Source organism: Oncorhynchus kisutch, linkage group LG11 (genome assembly GCF_002021735.2).
Source record: "Oncorhynchus kisutch isolate 150728-3 linkage group LG11, Okis_V2, whole genome shotgun sequence".
Classification (NCBI taxonomy): domain Eukaryota; kingdom Metazoa; phylum Chordata; class Actinopteri; order Salmoniformes; family Salmonidae; genus Oncorhynchus; species Oncorhynchus kisutch.
The window spans coordinates 57,361,171-57,379,324 of NC_034184.2; the positions used below are offsets into that span (position 1 = coordinate 57,361,171).

Genomic DNA, 18,154 nt, shown 5'->3' on the forward strand with positions numbered 1-18,154 from the left:
GCATTCTTTGTCCTTCAAACACGACAAGATGAGTTTTTACCAAAAAGTTATATTTTGGTTTCATCTGGACCACATTCTCCCAATCTTCTTCTGGATCATCCAAATGCTCTCTAGCAAACTTCAGACAGGCCTGGACATGTACTGGCTTAAGCAGGGTGGCACGTCTGGCAATGCAGGATTTGAGTCCCTGGCGGCGTAGTGTGTTACTGATGGTAGGGTTTGTTACTTTGGTCCCAGCTCTCTGCAGGTCATTCACTAGGTCCCCCCGTGTGGTTCTGGGATTTTTGCTCACCATTCTTGTGATAATTTTGACCCCACGGGGTGAGATCTTGCGTGGAGCCCCAGATCGAGGGAGATTATCAGTGGTCTTGTATGTCTTCCATTTCCTAATAATTGCTCCCACAGTTGATTTCTTCAAACCAAGCTGCTTACCTATTGCAGATTCAGTCTTCCCAGCCTGGTGCAGGTCTACAATTTTCTTTCTGGTGTCCTTTGACAGCTCTTTGGTCTTGGCCATAGTGGAGTTTGGAGTGTGACTGTTTGAGGTTGTGGACAGGTGTCTTTTATACTGATAACAAGTTCAAACAGGTGCCATTAATACAAGTAACGAGTGGAGGACAGAGGAGCCTCTTAATTCTTTTTACTCATTTTGTCTGTCATAGTTGAAGTGTACCTATGATGAAAATTACAGGCCTCTCTCATCTTTTTAAGTGGGAGAACTTGCACAATTGGTGGCTGACTTAATTTTTGCCCCACTGTAATTCCTTCTCGCAACTATATGTGCTCTCCTCCTCTCACCTTTTCCCTTCGCTTGTGGACTTCAGTGCACAACACATCAGCTGTCACATCAGCTGTTTAGGCTAAACTAGCTAACTATAGCTGCATTCAATAGCTAAGTGAAAGTTTATTAAAAAAATACAACCAAATATAGCTAACTGTCTCTCTTTTGCTACTCCTTAATTTTGGAAGAAATGTATTGTTTCAAAACTGTTCAACTATGTCTTTCTCTGAGACAACTACTCACCACATTTTATGCACTGCAGTGCTAGCTAGCTGTAGCTTTATTCTCTGATATTTTGATTGGTTGGACAACATGTCAGTTCATGCTGCCAAAACTCTGATAGGTTGGAGGACATCCTCCGGAAGTTGTATTAATTACTGTGTAAGTCTATGGACGGGGGTGAGAACCATGAGCCTCCTAGGTTTGTATTGAAGTTAATGTACCCAGAGGAGGACAGAAAGTAGCTTTCCTTCGGCTACACCATGGTGCTACCCTACAGAGTGCTGCTGAGGCTACTGTAGACCTTCATTGCAAAAAAAATGTTTTAATCAATTATTTGGGGACATGAGAGTCGCCAATATTTAATCTATTTTTACCTCAAAAGGATAACTTTTTAAATGTTTTACTATTTTTGTTTTTATGAAATTCACTGAGGATGGTCCTTTTCTGAGGAGCCTCCACTGCTTGAGGTGTACTTACTTGTGATTATTGTGTACCTACAAAGTACTTTACCCATTCTGACAATCTCATCGTCAGCTTCTGAAAGCGCACTAATACACCACAGAGTACATATCTGTAAAATCTACATAAGTACATGGTTGTCACTAGTTCTTAAACAGGATTTAGCTATTTAGAGTGAAGTGTAACCCGAGCAATTCCTATATATAATTACTTATTAATCATTACCAAGTGAAAATACCTACAAACAAAAGACAAGCTTCTACTTTAAGTCAACTTTATTGCCACATGTAAACAGACCTTACATTTCTTACAGAATAATAAGGATTTTTATTGTTAGATTCATAATTTGATTAATTAGATTAAGCAAATATACAGTGCATTCGGAAACTATTCAGACCCCTTGACTTTTTCCACATTTTGTTACATTACAGCGTTCTGAAATGGGTTAAATCATTGTGTTTCCTCATCAATCTGCGCACAATACCCCATAATGACGAAGGTTTTTAGACATTTTTGCTAATTTATTCAAAATAAAAACAGAAATATCTTATTCACATAAATATTCAGACCCTTTGCCATGAGACTCGAAATTGAGCTCAGGTGCATCCTGTTTGCATTGATTATCCTTGAGATGTTTCTACAACTTGATTGGAGTCCACCTGTGATAAATTCAATTGATTGGACATGATTTGGAAAGGCGCACACCCGTCTGTATAAAGTCCCACATTTGACAGTACATGTCAGAGCAAAAACCAAGTCATGAGGTGAAGGGAATTGTCCGTAGATCTACGAGACAGGATTGTGTCGAGGCACAGATCTGGGGAAGGGTAGCAAAACATTTCTGCAGTATTGAAGGTCCCCAAGAACACAGTGGTTATTATTCTTAAATGGGAGAAGTTTGGAACCACCCTTCCTAGAGTTGGCTGAGCAATTGGGGGAGAAGGGCCTTGGTCAGGGAGGTGACCAAGAACCCAATGGTCACTCTGACATGGCTCCAGAGTTCCTCTGTGGAGATGGGAGAATCTTCCAGAAGGACAACCATCTCTGCAGCACTCCACCAATCAGGCCTTTACAGTAGAGTGGCCAGACGGAAGCCACTCCTTAGTAAAAAGCACATGACAGCGCGTGTGCATTTTGCCAAAAGGCACCTAAAGACTCTCAGACCATGAGAAACAAGATTCTCTTGTCTGATGAAACCAAGATGGAACTCTTTGGCCTGAATGCCAAGTGTCACATCTGGAGGAAACCTGGCACCATCCATACAGTGAAGCATGGTGGAGGCAGTATCATGCTGTGGGGATCTTTTTCAGCGGCAGGGACTGGAAGACTAGTCAGAATAGAGGGGGAAATGAATGGAGCATTGTACAGAGAGATCCTTGATGAAAATCTGCTCCACATTGCTCAGGATCTCAGACTGGGGTGAAGGTTCACCTTTCAACTGGACAACGATCCTAAGCACACAGCCAAGACACCGTAGGAGTGGCTCCGGGACAAGTCTCTGAATGTCCTTGAGTGGCCCAGCCAGAGCCCGGACTTGAACCCGATCGTACATCTCTGGAGAGACCTGAAAATAGCTGTGCAGCGATGCTGCTCTTCCAACCTGACAGAGCTTGAGAGGATCTGCAGAGAGAATGGGAGAAACTCCCAAAATACAGGTGTGCCAAGCTTGTAGCATCATACTCAAGAAGACTCGAGGCTGTAATCGCTGCCAAAGGCGCTTCAACAAAGTACTGAGTAAAGGGTCTGAATATTTATGTAAATGTCATATTTCAGTTGAATATTTTTATACATTTGCAAAAATGTCATTATGGGGTATTGTGTGTAGATTGATGTGTCGAAAAATTGATTTAATCCATTTTAGAATAAGGCTGTAACGTAACAAAGTGGAAAAAGTTATTTCACCTTTATTTAACCAGGTAGGCCAGTTGAGAACAAGTTCTCATTTACAACTGAGACCTGGCTAAGATAAAGCAAAGCAGTGTGACAAAAACAACAACACAGAGTTACACATGGAATAAACAAACATACAGTCAATAACACAATAGAAAATCTGTATACAGTGTGTGCAAATTAAGTAAGGAAGTAAGGCAATAAATAGGCCATAGTGGCGAAGTAATTACAATTTAGCAATTAACACTGGAGTGATAGATGTGCAGATGTGTAAGTATAAATACGGGTATAAATACTGGTGTGCAAAAGAGCAAGAAAAAATTACAACAAAAAAATATATATGAGGATGAGGTAGGTAGTTGGTTGGTGGATGGGCTATTTACAGATGGGCTGTGTACAGCTGCAGCGATCGGTGAGCTGCTCTGACAGCCGATGCTTGAAGTTAGTGAGGGAGATAAAAGTCTCCAACTTCAGTGATTTTTGCAATTTGTTCCAGTCATTGGCAGCAGAGAACTGGAAGGAAAGGCCAAAGGAGGTGTTGGCTTTGGGGATGACCAGTGAAATATACCTGCTGGAGCGCATGCTACGGGTGGGTGTTGCTATGGTGACCTGAGATAAGGCAGAGCTTTACCTAGTAAAGACTTATAGATGACCTGGATCCAGTGGGTTTGGCGATGAATATGTAGCGAGGACCAGCCAACGAGCATACATGTCGCAATGGTGGGTAGTATATGGGGCTTTGGTGACAAACCGGATGGCACTGTGATAGACTACATCCAATTTGCTGAGTAGAGTGTTGGGGGCAATTTTAGTTAACATGCTGAGTGTCTCACGTAATACCCTTTGGGCATGGATAGCCTGAGAAATAGGTTCAGGGAAGATAAGACCATATAGCCCAGCTAACGTTAGCTAGCGAGTAGAGACCATAGCCCATTTGCCAGCTTCAGGTAGCTAGCTACACTGAACAAAATATAAACGCAACATGCAACAATTTAAAAGATTTTACGAAGCTACAGTTGAAATAACGAAATCAGTCAATTGAAATAAATTCATTATGCCCTAATCTGGATTTCACATGACTGGGAATACAAATATGCCTGTTGGTCACAGATACATTTTTAAAAAGGAAGAGATGTGTGTCAGAAAACCAGTCAGTATCTGGTGCGACCACACTTTTGCCTCATGCAGCGTGACACACCTTCTTCACATAGAGTTGATCAGGCTGTGGAATGTGGTCCCTCTCCTCTTCAATGGCTGTGCAAAGTTGCTGGATATAGGCAGGAACTGGAAAACGCTGTCGTACACGTCGTTCCAGAGCATCACAAACATGCTCAATAGTTGACATGTCTGGTGAGTTACACAGGCCATGGAAGAACTCAGACATTTTCAGCTTCCAGGAATTGTGTACAGATCCTTGCGACATGCATTATCATGTTGAAACATGATGTGATGGCGGCGGATTAATGGCATGACAATGGGCCTCAGGATCTCGTCATGGTATCTCTGTGCATTCAAATTGCCATAGATAAAAAGTAATTGTGTTCATTGTCCGTAGCTGAATTACTACCATACCATGACCCCGCTGCCACCATGGGGCACTCTGTTCAAAACATTGACATCAGCAAACCGCACTACCACACATGCCATACAGCTGTCTTCCATCTGCCTGGTACAGATGAAACCGGGATTCGTTGTGAACCCGTTTTTGCCATGGGGCCTATTGCATAGTTGTGTCAATGAGGTGGTCGGTTTTCAACTGATTTACACGTATCACGTGGTTTGTGCAGGCTGAAATATGGTGCATCTGGATGCTATCAGATAAAATGTTTACATTTGTAACAAGCACTTTTATAAGCAATCATTGTTCTTACAGACTACAATTACTACCAGTTACATATTGTTAATACAGTGTAACTATGCATTATTTTAGTTAATTACAATACTTGCTAGTGTAATTAATTATGTTTTTTACACTGTAATAAGGACCCCCTAAAATGAAATGTTAACAAAAAGGTATGCAAGGTTATTTGAAAGAGTTTGAGTGTCGCCAATTTAGGTGTATTTTATTCACCAAATGATATGTATCCTAGATGTTGGCATAAAACAGTCATTTGTTTATAGTGAATATTGAAAATGACTTATTGATAATGAATATTTCGATGACTTTGTAGCCTAATAACGCGCTCCTGCGCGCTGGCCAGGTGAGCTGTTGTTTGTAAACTTGAATTAGGCCTACGTTGCAATGACGTGTTACAATGACGCTGAATACAGCAATAGGCAGTTAGTTGTATGATGAGCTTTTAAGTGGGCGTATCACTCTTAAGTGAAAAGTTCCATCGAGAATCTAAACTCCCGGAACTGTTCCGGTGCATATCCATAACGTACGCATAGCCGATATGTCCGATTCAGCCCTCCTGCGTGATTCCAAGCAGTGTTCTCCAAATTCAGGGGGAACCATGCTATCAGGGAGTGAAGATGAGCCAACGGAGAATGGTGACGAGGACTTGGAAGATGGCTTAATCCTACCACCAGAAATGTATAAGAAAGACAGGCGAAGGGCGAAATCTCTGCCCGCATATCCGGAGCAGGCTATGCTTTTTGAAGAAATAGCCAATAACGGCCGAAAACGGGTGAAGTTCGCAGACTCCATGGGGCTTGATTTAGCAAGCGTGAAGCACTTCAGCACAGCAGAAGACCCGAAAATCCCTTCCAAAGTTTTGTCGAGATTGCAGAGCTTTCTCCCTCAACCACAGGACCGAGAGTATACAATCGGGGACCTGTGCGTAAACTTGAAATCTACCTTGACCATGAACCGTCTCATCCCAACTTTCAAGATGCCAGTTGAGGCTGATGATTTTGAAACCAAGGTATTGCAGCGGCACGTCCACCTGGAGAAGGTGACCATCACTCAGTTTGACATCCGTGGGCAGATTCGGACGAATACTCAAAACTGTTGCAAGAGGGAAGTTGGTGTGAGGTACACATTCAACGAGTGGCTCTCTTTCGTGAACGCGCAGGCGATACCCATGCCTTTCGATGAGAATACAGTCGGTGAGCGCTACACATTTACCATGTACACACCTCCATTCCTAGACCCATCTTCCTCTGTGCACTTCGCCGTGTACACCAGGAATGACCAGGGCGAGTTTTGGGATAACAACCATGGACAAAACTATACCTTGAAGTATCACTGTGCGGGTATGCCGACCTACGAGAGCGCAGCATTCCATGCCACCTGAAATTCGCCGTTACGCACGTGCGTAAAGATGGTGTCGCTCAACCAGGTCCCTTATGAAGTTGTTCTCCATCACGTGGATTGATATATACTTTTCAGTGAAGTGAATGTATTTTCTTCTTGCTCTCCGAGACCACCGTTTTGTTATCAAGGTGTTCATGAGTTCATCATGATTGTTATGATGTTAGGCCGACTGTACCATCCTTCTTTAAAGTAAAACATGGAGTTGCCAAGTTTGCCTCTGTCCAATTGTGTCTTCTGTTCTGGAATGACATTTAATGGCACAAGAATTTACAATAATAGTCGTTGGACTGATTTGCAGTTAGATCTCATTTTCTGAAATGAGGAAGTCAACAAATCAGGACCCATGGATGGACTGATGAACATTTCTCAGCTACACTGCCAATGGGGTTTACACAGACCCGAGACTACACAGACACGGGACCATACTAAAATACTTTAAATTAGGCATTTTAGGATACATGATACACAGTACATCTCATATCCAAGAGGACTTCAACCTGTTCTACATCACATTTGCCTATAATGTCGTCAAATCAGGAGAGCTATCTTACTGTGCTGAGTTGTGAATTCAGTTCAGTCATTTATAGGAATTGTGTTGTGTTATTCATTTTCATGATTTTGCTAAAACTTGTGGCACCCTATTTCCTATAGATAGCACTACTTTTGACTGAATGGAAGGGCTGGTCAAAAGTAGTATACTTTAAAGGGAATAGTGTACCATTTCAGACATTGCCTTTGATTCAGAGCCCAGAATAATGCAGAGTATGAACATGTGTGATTTATCCAAGTCATAATGCCATCATGGGAAGCAACATCTGTCAAAGAGTTCTCTGCCATAAAATATATGATTTCTTGTTTATACTCCCCTGGGCACAGAGGAATGATTAACGAGCAATCTGTCTGTCATATTAGTGTGCGTGGCTACTCAGTGAACAGCTTGATCAAATGGTCTGATGCAGCAAGTCCATGGAACATGATGCACAAAACGCGTTTACTGCTCTGTAGAGCATTGGTTTCCCAGTGTTGTTAACAGCATTTCTGTCCCAATTACAGCTATGACTGCATTATATATATTCTACATGTTATGTTTGGGGGTCCTAATAGTTATCAACAACTGTATATTACAAAGCATACATTACACATCTACGTAGCTATAAAGTCATACAATAGGCTCATTACAATATTCTGTAATACAGTTGTTTAATGTAAAACATATCTGTTGACATTATGACATCCATACAATTATATAGGATCTGTATATCACCTTATCAAAACTCCTCCACTGCTTTCTCTACAATCAGAACATTCAGAGGGCGTTTGTAATACTGTTGATGGGTATGTGAGCAGCACACGACTGATGCCAGTGATGTTTCTTCCCTTGTTTGGCCTGTCATGTACCCTTTAATAAAATACTACATGGTGGCTGTCAGGTTGTTGTCCCATACCTGTCCCCTGACCAAAGTTCAAGAGACAAATCAGCAAATCACGTGGAGCTGTTTACTCTGTCAACAGAGAATGCCTAGTTTCTAGGCTTCAGCTCTGCAGTGATCTCCCCGGGCAATATCCACACAGGCCTGGGTTCAAGTACTATTTGAAATCATTTAGAATAGTTTTAGCACCCAGGTCTGGCATCTGGACAACATCCATGCTGATGGAGCGTGTACTCGTTCATGTAACTGTTCAGTCGGTCTCAGAATCTTGGGGCTACTGAACTGAATGTAAAAATAGACTATAGACAATGTGAAAATGCAAAGTTAACCCCAATCTTAAATGGTACATGTATGTATGTTGATGTAACAGTAACATGATATGGTGACATTAACCTTGGGATTCATGCACTGTGCATGCCATCAACTGGGCTATTGAATATCAACCAATGAAATAGACCACATTTTCAAATGCAGAATCCTCTTTTTTTTCTTCCAATAGTACATGACATATTGAAAATGATTGTAAACTGTCCTTATCAAGTATCCTTTCATATTATTCAAATGCCATCAGTCCCAGTTGTCTTACAGTGATGCCTCCTGGGTTTAAATACTATTTCAAATCTTTCAAATACTTTTGAGTGTTCGCGCTAGCCTGCCTGGAGTACTAGATGTTCGAGGTTTGCCATTTGGGACTGTTCTATTGGATAAAGTATAAAGTATTTCAAACAGTATTTGAACTCAGATCTCCTCCAACTTGATGTTCATGTATTTCAAATCGGCCTTTGTTGATCACCCTAAAACGCTGATCAGAAGCAGAAAATATATTTAGAGAGGGACCTCTGGGGGAGCTTTCAACTTTGACTCTTATTTGTTGAGTAATATGATCTTTACACCCGTCTCGATCGAGTACTAGGCCACTGCTCATTCAAAACAAACAAAAGGGGCCTTTTTTTTTAGAACAGGTGGCCTTGTGGGATACATTCACCCTCTTACCCAACCCGGATTTCAAGTAGACAATATCATCCATTTCCATTATTATTGGCCATTGCATATTATTATTCTGCTGGTATAATGTGTTGTGATGCATATTTAATGCATTATAACACTTATGGTAGAATAATAATATATGCCATTTAACAGTTGCTTTTATGTAAAGCAACTTAGTCATGCCTGCATACATGTTACGTATGAGTGGCCCCAGCAGGAATCGAACCAACGACCCCTGGTGTTGCAAGTGCCATGCTCTACTGACTGAGTCATGACTAAAGGATAGAGAGACAGTAAATTCAATTCAGATATGCATATCTTTAATCCATTTATACACCACCTTACATGACGACAAATCATATATACAATACACAATTAAAAGACTGGCAAAAACATCAAGAAATCAAGGCTGTCTGTACGGCTCACAAAAGAAACGTGAAAAGCGAAATATACTATGGTGAAGAGAGGGTATATAGTGACCAAGAACAATAGTTATGTAATCGACGCAGGACAGTTGCCCAGTCCGAAATCAACCAACCCCTCACCTCTTCCCTATTCCCACCTCATAGATCTGTATTATACTTTGAATCTAGTTGCCTCCCACAATGCTTTCCCCCATATCCATCCAAAGGTTGCGGGAAATTAAGCTTCCGTGTGGAAAGTGAAGTTAGGTTGAGGTTCAGTGCTCCATCTGCCATGGTCTCTTAGACATCGTTTCCTATCGTTTTAAGGCAGTCCATTACTGCCCCATCAGAGGCTCCTCTTTGACCCCTACCCCTCAACGATAGTCTTCTGGGTCAGGTACAGCTTACCTATGGTCACCTGTGGAGAGAAACAAAAAGTCCACAATTTGATATGTTGTTCTTCATATAGAGATGTGTTACGGTAAGTTGTGTTGGAAATCTAAACAAATGGGTTGTAAAACTGGTTAATTTTGTAAATTCACGTTACTTTATAGGGAGCATTTGCGTTCCAAAAAATACTATAAATACTTGGCTGGCGAGGATGTCAGACAACTAAGACTTCATTTCTCCACAACATTTCAGTGATTCAGATAAATACTGTAGGGGAGACTATGTGTAACAAATCAATATTGAACTGTAACCCTGGGAACAAAGCTCAGCTCATCCATACTACAAGTTACAACAGTGACCGACAGTATCAATATCTGGTGACCTGTTCGGACAGTCCGCTGTGAAATTGGAATAGACAGTCCGGACTCCTCATGAGTTGCACATTAGATAAATGTTCAATCTGTTTCAATGTGCTGCCAGTTCAACAGTTCAGATTCAAATGCATTTCTTGCACTTGCATATAATGCACGGATTCATGACAGTCACCAGCTGTTGCAAATATCAAGATTTGATATTTGCCTTTGCTGTTAAGTTGTTCACAGCTTTTAACTCTTATCAGCACTCAGTACACATACGGCACACACACACACACAAAAAAAAAACTGCTGTATCGACAGAACCAAAGCAGCCCATCCATCTCTCCCCCCTTGCAAACACTTTCTTGACTGACACCGGGGCTAAACCTAACATATGGCTTTGGCATTAAAGACACCTCAAAGTGAGTCAAGGAAGCCATTGGTTAAAAGCCTGGCTTGTAAAGTGCGGCAAATTGTTGCCCCCGCGGGAAAAGGGAAAAAGCAGAAGTGAGAGAGAGAGGGGAGAGCGACGGTCAAAAGATGCAAGGTCAGCTAAGGCTGCGCCCGTTCATTTCTCAAAGAGATGGCTCAGCAAAGAGGAGCATTAAGATCCATTTCGCCGAGCCCCCGCCCCTGTGTAAATATGTCCCGCGTCCTGTTGACATGGGCCATCCGTCAGAACCCCCTACGGCTGCCTTTAAAAAGAGCCACAGCCAGAACAGGGAGCACAGCCATCTACTGTATGTGGACATATAAACCAACCAGCCTTGTAACTGTATATCACAGTTTGCACCTGCTTATATGGACGGTTTTAAAAAGAGTAGAGCTTCAGTACTGTGCCTGTTTATAAACCTACCAAGCCCCCCCCCCCCCCCCCCGGCTTTAAAAGAGCAGGGAGTACTGCAGTGTTCCCCTCCCCCACCAGAGTGGCTTGTTCACAATTTTGATGCCAAAGGGCCTTGGTGTTATTTTAGGAGGTCTTTCCCTGGACATTAAAATATCTGTCAAACTGTATAAAGGCCTGGGTCCTGGTTTGCCATTTTGTAGTATGGGACCGGTATAAGAACCCACTCTTGATTGCATATTGAACGCCAGTTCAATATCATGTTTTAACCAAGACAGCACAGGCTTTGCTGTGTGTGATAAAACTATACGTTCATCTGGTATGTGCTGTGCTGCTCAGTGTATTATTTATGACTGACTGCTCGGGCGGGTGACAAGAAGAAAAAAAACGTATTTTTTTCATTCACCCAGCATCTCTCTCTCTCTATTGCACTCTATCACGCTTGCATTATTTCGCACAAGTCACCACCGTCGTTTGCTGGGCTTCTCTCCGACGTGGGCATTGAATAGTGAGAGCACACCCAAAAGCGGACCACTGTTACGCTTTCTTAATGGACAGAGTACAATAGGTTCATGGCATAGCGGATTCTCATACTAGAGAAGGGGCAATTACCAACCTATTCCTTATATACTTTTGACCAGGACCTTTCATAGGGAATAGTGTGAGATTTCAGACTCAGACTTGCCAAGTCTACCCTCTATGCTCTTACCCTTGCCCTGTGTCATCCCTACAGTGTTTCAACCTCATGCCCTTTAACGGTGTGCCAGTCCTGCAGTGCTACTTGCCCTGGGGCCAATGTGGAGTGGCAATGCAGATCTCTTTTTCCTTGACATCAGCAGGGCATGGGGATGGCAGGCACCCCAGGGGGGCACCTGTGTTCTCACAGATAAACTGCAGTCAGGCAGACAGGCAGTCGGGCGGGCATGCCCTCGCCCTTCAGCTCCTACATCAGTGGCAGCAGATATTCTTCTCTTTTGCCCATACCTCAGGGTTAAACCTGCTCTGTCTGGATACAAATTGCCAGTAAGCACTGGGTATAGATCTAGAATCAGCTTGCCCTCTCCCGATCTTAACCTTAATCATTAGGCACATCTAGGATCAATCGTAACCTTTAGTATTAGTAGGCACAGATCTAGAATCCGTTTTCCCTCCCCCAATCGCAACCTTCGCTATTAGCATGCACAGATCTAAGATCATTGTCCTGCCCCAATCCAATCCTGAACCATTAATCACAGATCTAGGATCACTTTGCCCTTCTCCAATCCTAACAATTGCTGATCAGTCTAGGGGCAACTGCGTTTGACTTATACAAACCAACCCACCACACACTAGTTCCATCACAATAGTACCGTTGCTGCTTTAACAGTATAGTCATTTGGGTGTACGTGCGTTTGTCTACAACCTTTATGTAGATTTCACTATTCGGGTGGCACAAAACAAATCTTCTGGTAAATACCACAACCACCACCGCAGATCATTTGTGTACTGTGCTTAAAACTATATTTACAGGTGATACCATTGCGATTTAAAATGGAGACATGTTCCCGAGACAGACAGAGGATGCACTTTATAGGTTTTTATTTAGCAGTGCTATTTCTCGAGGTGAAGAACATTCTACGGTGTGGGGAATACGGTGTGGGGAACCGTTATCTCGTTAAACTCGCACGCATTTCCCGACCTCCTAGTGCTTTTTCTATATTTAATCTCCTCGCGGCTGGTGCGAGGCCAGATGTTTCCAGCGAATTTCAAAGACGTGTGAACAGCTGGTTGCGTGTCAAACAGGGAAGACTTTTGAAGGGCGAAAGAGAGAGAAGGTGGGAGAGAAGAGAAAGAGGCGGGTAAGGGAGAAGGAGAGAGAGCGAGAGAGTTGAAATGCATCGTTCCCTCCCCTGCTAGAATTCCAATTCCTTATCTGACAAAGTTTGTACCATAGTTTGTACCATATTGCTCTCACCGATCAACATCAGCAAACTCCTCAGGGAAAGAAGGAAGGAAGGAATGGAAGGTTGCCCTTGGTCGTATTGGAACGGGGCCCATCCTTCAGCCTGGCTGATTGTCCCCTCCTCTCAACCTGTCCAAGGTTGCCACAACTAGTGGTATCTCTACATTCTGACACTCCCCCTCTAACGAGCCAGTGCTGTCAATACACACCTCAATTAGGTGAATAAACGTGTGTGTATGCCTGTCCTCTGTGGTGCCATTAGAATCCGCCCCAATTTACATGGCAGACCATACGGGTTGGGAAAGCCATCTGAAGTAGGGTTGTCACGATAGTCAGCCATGTACATACGGGTTGGGAAAGCCATGGGTTGTCACGATAGTCAAAAGTATTTAGCCAGCCACCAATTGTGCAAGTTCTCCCACTTAAAAAGATGGGAGAGGCCTGTAATTTTCATCATAGGTACACTGCAACTATGACAGACAAAATGAGAAAAAAATCCAGTAAAATCACATTGTAGGATTTTTAATGAATTTATTTGCAAATTATGGTGGAAAATAAGTATTTGGTCACCTGCAAACAAGCAAGATTTCTGGCCCTCACAGACCTGTAACTTCTTTTTTAAGAGGCTCCTCTGTCCTCCACTCGTTACCTGTATTAATGGCACCTGTTTGAACTTGTTATCAGTATAAAAGACACCTGTCCACAACCTCAAACAGTCACACTCCAAACTCCACTATGGCCAAGACCAAAGAGCTGTCAATGGACACCAGAAAGAAAATTGTAGACCTGCACCAGGCTGGGAAGACTGAATCTGCAATAGGTAAGCAGCTTGGTTTGAAGAAATCAACTGTGGGAGCAATTATTAGGAAATGGAAGACATACAAGACCACTGATAATCTCCATCGATCTGGGGCTCCACGCAAGATCTCACCCTGTGGGGTCAAAATGATCACAAGAACGGTGAGCAAAAATCCCAGAACCACACGGGGGGACCTAGTGAATGACCTGCAGAGAGCTGGGACCAAAGTAACAATCGGTGTGGGGAACCAAAGAATCCAAAGAACACCATACCTACTGTGAAGCATGGGGGTGGAAACATCATGCTTTGGGGCTGTTTTTTTAATCATGAGATTTTGAGTGAAAACCTCCTTCCATCAGCAAGGGCATTGAAGATGATGCGTGGCTGGGTCTTTCAGCATGACAATGATCCCAAACACACTGCCCGGGTAACGAAGGAGTGGCTTCGTAAGAAGCATTTCAAGGTCCTGGAGTGGCCTGGCCAGTCTCCAGATCTCAACTCCATAGAAAATCTTTGGAGGGAGTTGAAAGTCCATGTTGCCCAGTAACAGCCCCAAAACATCACTGCTCTAGAGGAGATCTGCATGGAGGAATGGGCCAAAATACCAGGAACAGTGTCACGACTTCTACCGAAGGTAACTCCTCTCCCTGTTCGGGCGGCGCTCGGCGTCGCCGGTCTACTAGCCGCTACCGATCCCTTTTTCTTTTTCTGGTTGTTTTGTCTGTGTTCCTTTTCACACCTGGTTTCAATTGCTTTGATTTCTGTGGGTATATAGGGCACCTGTTACCTGCTGTAATTCGTGCAGGATTAAGTTTGTGAGTATTCGTGTTCAGTATTCTATGCGGTTTATTGTTTTCGCATTGACGTATGTGTATGTAGTGTCGGCACTGTGGTTGTTCCTCCGTGTACTGACACGAGTTTGTTTTCCTTCGAGCGCGTTGTTTGGACATTCATCTGGGCCAATTTTGTATTGGTGGACTATGTGTACAGATCTCTACATTAAACACGCTTCTCAAAGAAAAATCCCTGCTCTCCTGCGCCTGACTCCTACCGAGACGCACTTTATCACAAACAGTGTGTGAAAACCTTGTGAAGACTTACAGAAAACGTTTGACCTCTGTCATTGCCAACAAAGGGTATATAACAAAGTATTGTGATAGACTTTTGTTATTGACCAAATACTTATTTTCCACCATAATTAGCAAATAGATTCATAAAAAATCCTACAATGTGATTTTCTGGATTTTTTCTTCTCATTTTGTCTGGCATAGTTGACGTGTACCTATGATGAATATTACAGGCCTCTCTCATCTTTTTAAGTGGGATAACTTGCACAATTGGTGGCTGACTGAATACCTTTTTGCCCTGCTGTACGTATATATTTTTTAAATCAACAAATTGTCTAGGCCCAATGTCTGGCACGCAAACGAGTAACAACAAACAGCAAAAAGGCAGTATAACCCAGGGGAGACGGTTGCGCGAGCAAGACATGCAAGACAGTCAGTCAAGCCAAGAAACATGCTTGCTAGACTCAGACAGCCCACACAAATGCCTTGTTGTTGCCAGTGGCTTTTCAAACAGACATGTTTGATGTATCCAGTGGCTCCATTGAAAGAAAATGATGTATATCTCAAACGGGACTCGTCTTGGTTAAATAAAAGATGCATCAATAAGTTCATATGTGATTTATATAGGAGGGTTAGTCTGGCCTTTGCTTGGAATTGTAGGCCTCCCTGAATGGGTGATGCTGTTGTGTGGTCATGTTTCAGCAGTACCACAAGAAGGCAGCAGTTACCTACTCAATCTGTGTAAGTCTCCTACTACTTCATTCTGTCTTTCACATTCTTTCCGTCTCCCTCTTATTCTCTGACGCGCACACACACACACACACACACGCACCATTCGCTTGTGGGTGTATCCCGGTACGTGAGATGCATCCCGAGCCTCCAGAAAAACACACACAAATGTTTCTTTAAAATCCTCCGATGTGTGGCTGTGAAGTGGAGGGGGAGGGAAGGCGTGACTTGTTGCCGCTGTAGAAAGCAGGCGGCTGATGGCAAGGATGTCACACCGCGGATTCCCAACACGTGCACGCACGTCCACACACACTGTGCAAAGACAAGCAAACTGAAGACACAAACCTTTCAAACATGGCAGCGTGATGTGATTGTACAGGAGAACCACACACACCATGCCACGCATCATGCCATGATCACATATGATCATGAAAACCCCACCAGTGCACAGACAGAGAAAGGTACAAGAAGAAACAGAACCATGTTCAGTACATACAAACACCGTTCTCTCTGTAGTCACACGCTCGCATGCACGCGCACACACACACATTCCTCTCTCAACTCTCGGTTGGCTGGGAGAAAGGGGGAATCACAACTCAAACAACAGAAAGGCAAACAGAAAGACAAACAACGCAGCTTCCAGAGTTGAAGGTTAATGTTGGATTCCCTCTCTTTCCCACAATTCGTGACTGCTTCTGTACCAAGCCCGGAGATCATCTCACACAACACACAAAACACACACACACACACAGGTTATTTATTATTCACAGCATTCAGTGTAACCTTAAAATAAGACTATGTGGTCTCTCAGCAAAAAGAAGAGGCACATTATATTATTAGTGGAGAAGATACCGATAGATATTGGGAGATACCGGTATCGGGTGTCAGGCATGGGTGGTGTGTGTGTGCGTGGGGGGGGGGGGGGGGGGGGGGTGGATGGAGGAGACAGAACAGAAGGTCAGGGAGGGATTAGGGATTCCCCTCTTCTAAGGGAAGCTCCTAACTAGAGTAATGAGGTCAGCTATGTTGGACTAGGTACGTCTCAACACCCTCTATACTACACGTTCCCTGTCCTCCTCATTATCCTCACTTCGAGTAAAGGGTGCCATTCCGTACGGTTGCCTCGTGTTCACCATTTTACCTCCAATCCAAATTGATGGAGTATAGAGCTTCACTGTCCAAACACTTATGGAGGGCTCTGTATCCATCTGTCTGTCCGTCTTGGAATGGTATTGTACTGATATACCCGACAAGACCGATTCTTGACAATACATAGTACTTTTACCAGGGGGATTTCAATATAGAGCTGGTAAGTGGTAACTGATATAGTATGAATCTCTAGTCATCTTCAGAAGGTCATCAAAAAAACATTATGGTTTTAAGTAGGGACTATAAAAAGGTACGAAGCTGAATGGGAGAGCAGTCATCATTTACAAACCTAACATTCAGGATTCATAGTAGAATCATGTTCCTTAGAGTCATGTCTCAAGGTAAAAAGCTATTTTTAATCCGACCACTTCACATTTAACAATGTGCAATAAGAGGATCTCTTTATCACTGGGGTTGACTGCAGCACAGCGGAGTCCAAGGACCGTGTTACGGTATTTTAAATATTAATAGTAAGCGCTCCTTCAATCACTAACGCAAGATTCCAGCTAGAGTAGGGTTGCGTTCATTAGGCACTTAAATGGAAGAAAACCAAGTGAATCGGGAAGGTACTACCTGGACTTGTCCAATTAGAAACTTTTATTTTCATTTTCGGTTGTGAAATGTTTTAAAATGTTTCTGTTGTGTGCTTGTCTATTGATTTACAACCCAGGTGACGAAAACGTACAGACAAGATGGAGTCCACGGGTGAAAAGAGAATGGGAGAAAGATAGCTGGAGATGGGAACATTGACAGAGAGAGAAACCCCAGACTTCAGTCAATTAAAAAAAGCGTTTTGCCTCCTACTGACAATTTTTTTGGAATAAACAGGCCCTAAAGAAAACTGAGTATAGTGTGTCAGATGTCGCTTGTCAGATCTCTCTCTCACAGAGTTTTTGCCCATCCTCAAGCTAGCTTTTCAGCAGGCGGTAAGCTGCGGGTAACACAGCCACAGAACATGAACAGATTTTTTATTTATATTTTTTTAAAGCAACTCAACTTGAGCGTATGTCTGTGTTTTTTTAAAGCAACTCAACTTGAGCGTATGTCTGTGTTTTTTAAAATATAAATAATAAACACGAGCTGGGGCTGGTTACGTTCTCAACAGCTTCTCAATCTCGTTTCAATTTTTACTTTTGTTATCGCTCTCTCTCTCAAAACACACACTTTCTCTAAGTCACACACTGACACACATATAAACACACACCGCAAAGTCTTTTCACTACTCTGCAGCACAGCGCCTCTCTACAGGAGCGAATGCAACGAGACCCTCCCAGAGCGCCTTGATGGAGTGCAGAGAGACAGGAGCCACGAAAGAGTAGAAGGGTGTAACATCATCACACGCAGCGGTTGGCATTTTTGGACATCTATCCCCCTCCACCCGACCCTCCTTCATCCAGCTCCTGTGTCCCAGGAGTGGGGTTCTGGGACCTCTTTGATTCCAGTTTT

General features: G+C 43.1%; 1 protein-coding gene and 1 long non-coding RNA gene across 2 annotated transcripts in view; one reads left to right on the top strand and one right to left on the bottom strand.

The window, feature by feature from the left end:
* The first annotated feature begins 5,663 nt into the window (after window positions 1-5,663).
* On the top strand, window positions 5,664-8,772 carry ppp1r3g (protein phosphatase 1 regulatory subunit 3G). Its single transcript, XM_020468325.2, has one exon. It carries the CDS (start codon window positions 5,749-5,751, stop codon window positions 6,589-6,591), a length of 843 nt encoding a protein of 280 aa, XP_020323914.1. The 5' UTR covers window positions 5,664-5,748; the 3' UTR covers window positions 6,592-8,772.
* Window positions 8,773-9,326: 554 nt separating this feature from the next.
* The window catches only part of LOC116376278 (uncharacterized), a 68,473-nt gene continuing 59,645 nt past the window's right edge, over window positions 9,327-18,154 (bottom strand). The window contains exon 4 of the long non-coding RNA XR_004211697.1: window positions 9,327-9,850. This is a non-coding gene — a long non-coding RNA (uncharacterized LOC116376278). The remainder of the gene's footprint in view (window positions 9,851-18,154) is intronic.

Bases quoted from the DNA above. Each gene is read 5' to 3' on its own strand.
- ppp1r3g (XM_020468325.2), top strand. From the start codon at position 5,749: ATGTCCGATTCAGCCCTCCTGCGTGATTCCAAGCAGTGTTCTCCAAAT.